Source organism: Trachurus japonicus, chromosome 18 (assembly GCF_045865225.1).
Source record: "Trachurus japonicus isolate A0001 chromosome 18, Traja_1.0".
Taxonomy (NCBI): domain Eukaryota; kingdom Metazoa; phylum Chordata; class Actinopteri; order Carangiformes; family Carangidae; genus Trachurus; species Trachurus japonicus.
In genome coordinates this window covers 2,045,331-2,051,505 of record NC_140924.1, presented here as the reverse complement: position 1 = coordinate 2,051,505, position 6,175 = coordinate 2,045,331, and the positions used below count along the sequence as shown (strand labels likewise).

The 6,175-nt window shown below is 41.4% G+C and overlaps 1 protein-coding gene across 1 annotated transcript in view; it reads left to right on the top strand.

The window, feature by feature from the left end:
• Positions 1-2,227: 2,227 nt before the first annotated feature.
• LOC146968260 (beta-enolase) overlaps positions 2,228-6,175 on the top strand; it is a 471,092-nt gene continuing 467,144 nt past the window's right edge. Inside the window, exons 1-2 of the mRNA XM_085760179.1 lie at positions 2,228-2,297; positions 5,996-6,085. Of these exons, the coding sequence (XP_085616305.1) occupies positions 6,001-6,085 (85 nt within the window). The 5' untranslated portion in view covers positions 2,228-2,297; positions 5,996-6,000. The remainder of the gene's footprint in view (positions 2,298-5,995; positions 6,086-6,175) is intronic.

Here is a 6,175-nt window from a genome sequence, read left to right as displayed (position 1 = left end):
GTGAGTGCGTGTGTGTGTGTGTGTCGAGGTTACTGCCCTTTGCAGTGAATGCTGAAGCCGGTCTCACATTTCCCCTTTAGATGAACTTTGACCTTCTCTATGCGAGTTAGGGACCGTCGCTCTAGTTCAACACTCAACGTTTAATCACTTCACATGTGGACACACAGAGAAGTCTAATACCTTTATCTTTATATAGCCTACAGAAAACTAACATGAATATATGTTATATGGACAGAGAGAGAGAATAAGTCAAAGGTCACCGACACATTTACAGGTTTGAGGAGGAATATTTCAATAAAAAGCTTCATTGCTGCTAACACTGCAGGTGCTTTCTATACAATCATTTGCTGCTTCTGATGCTGCTAGTACACTGATGCTTTTATGCTGCTATTCTAGTAATATTAATTCTGTATTCTAAACCACATACTACACTGCTATATGTGGCCAAAATGCAGTATAGTATACAGTATGTAAACAAAATCTGCAGTATGCGGAAAATTCCTGGATGTCGTAGCTACTGATTCGGAAAATATCTGACCAGTCTACATTGTGTGCTGTAGTATCCCACAATGCAATGCGCCGATGACTTCTAACCCAAAACCAAAGACGGTTTAGAGTAGTGAAGTATCTTTGCCGTGTACCGTTCTGTCCAATACACACAGGAAGCTTCACTTTACATTCTTTATTATGGCAGTGCTTTTCAACCTGAAATGTCTAGTAATTGATTAAAAAAATGACTGATAAAAATAATAATAATTTTCTTAACTAATTATTATTCTTTTTTTAAAAATGATGATTAAAAAACACCACATACACAATCTTAAAGGGACAACGAGGAGTTTTGGAAAGCAAAGTGTTTTCATACTATACTTACCATGAGCCTCCGCGCGGACGGTGAAATTCTTGGACCGCTGCAAGACGGACGGACGTCTTGCCAAGAAGAACGATAGAGACAAAATGATATATTGATCGAAAATGGAGCCATTAACAAGTGTGAGTAGCGTAGATTCATCCACATTAATGTGAGACTTTTTTATAACCAAATAGAAACTCCTCGTTGTCCCTTTAAGCAACTGTATTGTATACTTTCACTTTCTCGAATATACTACATTAGGTCCCAATAAAATGCAGCATATAAAAATATCTGTATTTATTACTGTTGTTCTAGCCCTGACTGCACTTTATATTTTATATTTTTATATTTATTTTTATATTCTATATCTATCTGTGCCTTTTTAATGTATGATCGGTGCTGTACTGCTTGCTGGAAACCTCCCAAGGGATTAATAAAGTACTATCTATCTATCTATCTATCTATCTATCTATCTATCTATCTATCTATCTATCTATCTATCTATCTACCTATCTATCTATCTATCTATCTATCTATCTATCTATCTATCTATCTATCTATCTATCTATCTAAGCTGGCGCATCTTGATTGACAGCTCAGCTCAGCTCACGATCATTCCCGGGTCGCCAGAAAATTGTGATGTCAAAATGGGGTCATGAGCCAAAAAAGGTTGGGAAGCACTGGATTATGGTGAGAGGAAGACTAAATGTTGGACTGTCCCTTTAAGAGTTCTACATAGTGTACATCACCTTATTTGTGTATTTTGAGAAATTTTTACCACTTTTTTGAGGAATTTTACCACTTTTTTCTAGAATTCTTTGAGAAATTTTAACACTTTTTTCTAGAATTTTTTTTTGTTTTTTAGAAATCTTACTACTTTTTCTGAACGTTTTTTTTTACATTTTTTTTGAGAAATTGTACCACTTTTTTCTAGAAAATTTTTAAGTTTTGTGTATATAAAAAATATCTGAGCTGGTGCATCTTGATTGACAGCTCAGCTCAGCTCAGCTCACGAACATTGGTTCCCAACCAAAAAAAGGTTGGGAAGCACTGGATTATGGTGAGAGGATCGAGGCTCTGACTAAATGTTGGACTGTCCCTTTAAGAGTTCTACATAGTGTAAATAACCAGAATGTAAATTTTGCTGCTGTGTGTTGACCTTTCCTGACCCCTGTGTGGTAGTTTGATGTTATTTCAGCCGTGTCAGCTGGTTTTTCTGTTTCCTGCAGTCTTGTCCCATGCAGACGCTCCCTGCCTCCCCCCTCCTTCTCTCCTCCCCCCTTCCCTCCTTCCCTCCCTCCCTCCTCCCCCCTCGGTCAGGGAGCGTCTATAAAAACCCTGCAGCGCCGCAGACAGGCACTTTCCACGTCAGTCGGACAGTCAGACGGACAGACAGACGGCCACAGACGACACCCCTGTTCTCTCCTCTAGCAACACAACTCAGGTAGGCTCCCACAGCTGCTGGTGGGGGGGTAGGAGGGGGCTGGGGGGGGTCATATCAGTCTGTTTCCTGGTTCCTATAGCTACTACTCTAAAAACTGTCCCCACACCTGAGGCACAGTCTTTTATTTTGAAAGGCCAGTGTCTATAGTTTGCAGACTGTGTGAGTTGTTAGTTCTCCTGCAGAGGAAGTGTGATGCGATGCTGCTGCTGCTGCTGCTGCTGCTGGGGGGTCGTTTCATGTCCTGTCTGATTTTATTTTAAACTTTTTTGATTCTTTATCTGAAGACAAAAAAAGACACAAAGAAAAAGAAGGAAAAAAAAGAGTTTTGACTTTGAGCAGCGTGAAGGTCAAAGAGCTGAAGAGCAGCAGAAAACTGACAAACAGAGAGAGAACAAAGTCCAGAGGGAGAGGAGGGGAGAGGAGGGGAGAGGGGGAGATAACGTACAGTAGGCCTAGATGTGTCTACAGACAGACACTTTATAATTCAGTGTTTTTACTTGTGTAACAGAAAAAGAAGAAGGTACAAGTGAACAAGACACACAAACACACACACACACACACACACACACACACACAGAAACACATGCCCTATGTTCCCACAGTTCACAGATTTTTCTCAAAATGAGGCCCTATGTTCCCACTGGACTCTCTCTACCTATCTGGACTCTCTCTATCTGGCCTGTCCAGCCTCTGCCGGGTCTTTTTACTAAACTTAACCAGCTCTTTTCTTCATTGCCTAAACCCAACCAATGGTGGGACCAAATAAAAGGGCTGTGGGAACATCTATAGGGCCTAATTTTCTGTGACAACAAAAGTTAGAAATGTGGGAACATAATTAAGGCTGAGGGAACATAGGAATGACCCCCTGTAATAGATAGATAGATAGATAGATAGATAGATAGATAGATAGATAGATAGATAGATAGATAGATAGATAGATAGATAGATAGATAGATAGATAGATAGATAGATAGATAGATAGATAGATAGATAGATAGATAATACTTTATTCATCCCCAGCAGGGAAATTCAAGTTAGTCCAGTAGCTCACACAACAATGGCACAAAAAAGATGAACACAAAAAACATTTTAACAAGTGTTATAGGGAACCAGGCATCTGTCAAACAGGCCTCAAACCAAACCAAACCTCACTAGATCTCTCATTAAAGTAGTCTACAGGGCTCAAACCAAACCAAACCTCGCTAGATCTCTCATTAAAGTAGTCTACGGGGCTCAAACCAAACCAAACCTCGCTAGATCTCTCATTAAAGTAGTCTACAGGCCTCAAACCAAACCAAACCTCGCTAGATCTCTCATTAAAGTAGTCTACAGGGCTCAAACCAAACCAAACCCCACTAGATAGATCATTAAAGTACAGAGCTGTTAGCTGTTAGCTGTACTTGTCTGTAACAACGTCTCTCATCTCTCACCCTGAGCTTTCTCCTGGTTTTCCTCTGGAGTTGTTGCTCCTCAGTTCCTCAATGTGAGGGTCTAAGGACAGAGGATGTTGTTATGATGCTGGGTAAAAGCCTCAGAGACAAACCGTTGGTAAAAATTGACTAATGTAGGTAATAGTTTCTAGTCAGTAGCCTATAACTGTCAGCTGTAGTCTCCTAGTGTAATAAGTAGTGTTAGCTGTAGGCTAGCTGTTCTATTAGCTGTAATGTAATCAGTAGGCTGTAACATAGGCTACTGTTAGCCATACTATTAGCTTTAGGCTACTGTTCTGTATTATTAGCTGTACTGTCATCAGTACTGTAACGTAGGCTAATGCTAGCTATGTTGTTAGCTGCACTGTAATCAGTAGGCTACTGTTAGCTGTACTATTAGCTGTACTGTAATCAGTGCTGTTAGCTGTAGGCTACTGTTAGCTGTACTATTAGCTGTACTGTAATCAGTGCTGTTAGCTGTAGGCTACTGTTAGCTGTACTATTAGCTGTACTGTAATCAGTGCTGTTAGCTGTAGGCTACTGTTAGCTGTACTGTAGCTATAGTCAGTGTAGTGTACTACAACAAATTAGACACCACTGGCTGTAGTGTAATCAGTAGTGTAATCTGTAGTGTAATCAGTAGTGTAATCTGTAATCAGTAGTGTAATCAGTAGTGTAATCTGTAGTGTAGTAGTGTAATCTGTAGTGTAGTCAGTAGTATTAGCTGTACAGTGTGTTGCATCATGTGTGTTTGTACAGTAAAGTCTCTGTAAAGGCCACATGTGGTTTCAGGTGGACTGCAGCCACTCAGCTGTTGTTCTGCAGACAGACAGGCCTGACCTATCACGCACACACACACACACACACACACACACACACACACACACACACACGCACACAGTATTACATAACAGGCTCTCAGACACAGAGGATATCAAATGAGACCGAGCTAACACCAGACAGACTCACACTCTGGTCACCTGTTGTGTTGTGTTGTGTTGTGTTGTGTTGTGTTGTGTTGTGTTGTGTTGTGTTGTGTTCAGGTGCAGCTGATTCCTCTGTAATCAGATTACTAAAGGTTGAAACCATCATCTGACGCCACTGACACCTTCACTTATCAGCTCACACACACACACACACACACACACACACTGATCCCTCTGCAAATGTCAACACTCAACACCACGGACAGGAGTGTGTGTCTGTGTGTGTGTGTGTGTGTGTACTGTAACTCTATAAAGGACAGGAAGAAGCCTTGACCTGTGTAGAAAGGTCAGGGAAAAGGTCAGAGGGTTTTACACACACACACACACACACACACACACACACACAGCGGCCTTACTGTATTAATAACTCCACCACGACACACACCCCTCCTCTGACACCAGAATGGTATCTCCCTCTTTCCTTCCTCTTGGAGCTCTCTGATTGGCTGTGTGACAGTAGAGGACAGCATGTGTGTGTCTGTGTGTGTGTGTGTGTGTGTGTGGGTGTCATGGCGCTACACAGGATCTCTGCTGCAGGTCACACACACACACAGACACACACACACACAGACAGACACACACTGGCTGCGTTTACATGCACGTACTGAAGTTCATGTAAACGCAGCCACTGATGAGAGTTGACTTCCTGTTTCAAGGTCATAGGAAGAAATCTGTCTTTTCTTTTCTCCTTCTACTGTTTTAACCCTCCTGCTGGAAGGAAGGAAGGAAGGAAGGAAGGAAGGAAGGAAGGAAGGAAGGAAGGAAGGAAGGAGTTAGGAAGGAAGCAAGGAAGGAAGGACAAAGGGAAATAAGGAAGGAAGGAAGGCAGGAAGGACGAAGGGAAAGCAGGAAGGAAGGAAGGAAGGCAGGAAGGAAGGAAGGGAGGAAGGAAGGAAGGAGTTAGGAAGGTTGTTTTTAGACACTTTTTACTTCTTTCAAGCAGATTTTCAGTTGAAATAAGTAGAAAAATCTGATAGTGGAGCAAGTTTTTCTTCCTTATTACAAGCACAAAAAACTTTTTTTTTTTAGATTTTTCTACTTATTTCAAGTGAATATTTGTTTGAAACAAGTGAAAATGATCTAAAAACAAGTTCATTTTTAGGTGATGAGTCTTATTTAAAGTGGAAAGAGATTAGTTTTGACTAGAAATGAGACATTTGGACAAGAAAAAGGACAAATATTCTTGGAAAGATGTAGAGTTTTTGCAGTGCACTGTCCTGGTCTGTCTCGTTCTGACCTCTGACCTTTGACCTTTCTGTCTCTCTGTCTCCTTGTCTCACAGTCAGGATGTCCATCACTAAGATTCACGCCAGGGAGATTCTGGACTCCAGAGGAAACCCCACCGTGGAGGTTGACCTGTGGACCGCCAAGGGTGAGGCCACCGCCCCTCCGTCCAATCATCTGTTTATGTTATTCTATCAGGTTTATGGACAGTGTTGCCGTGGTATAATGAGCATATATA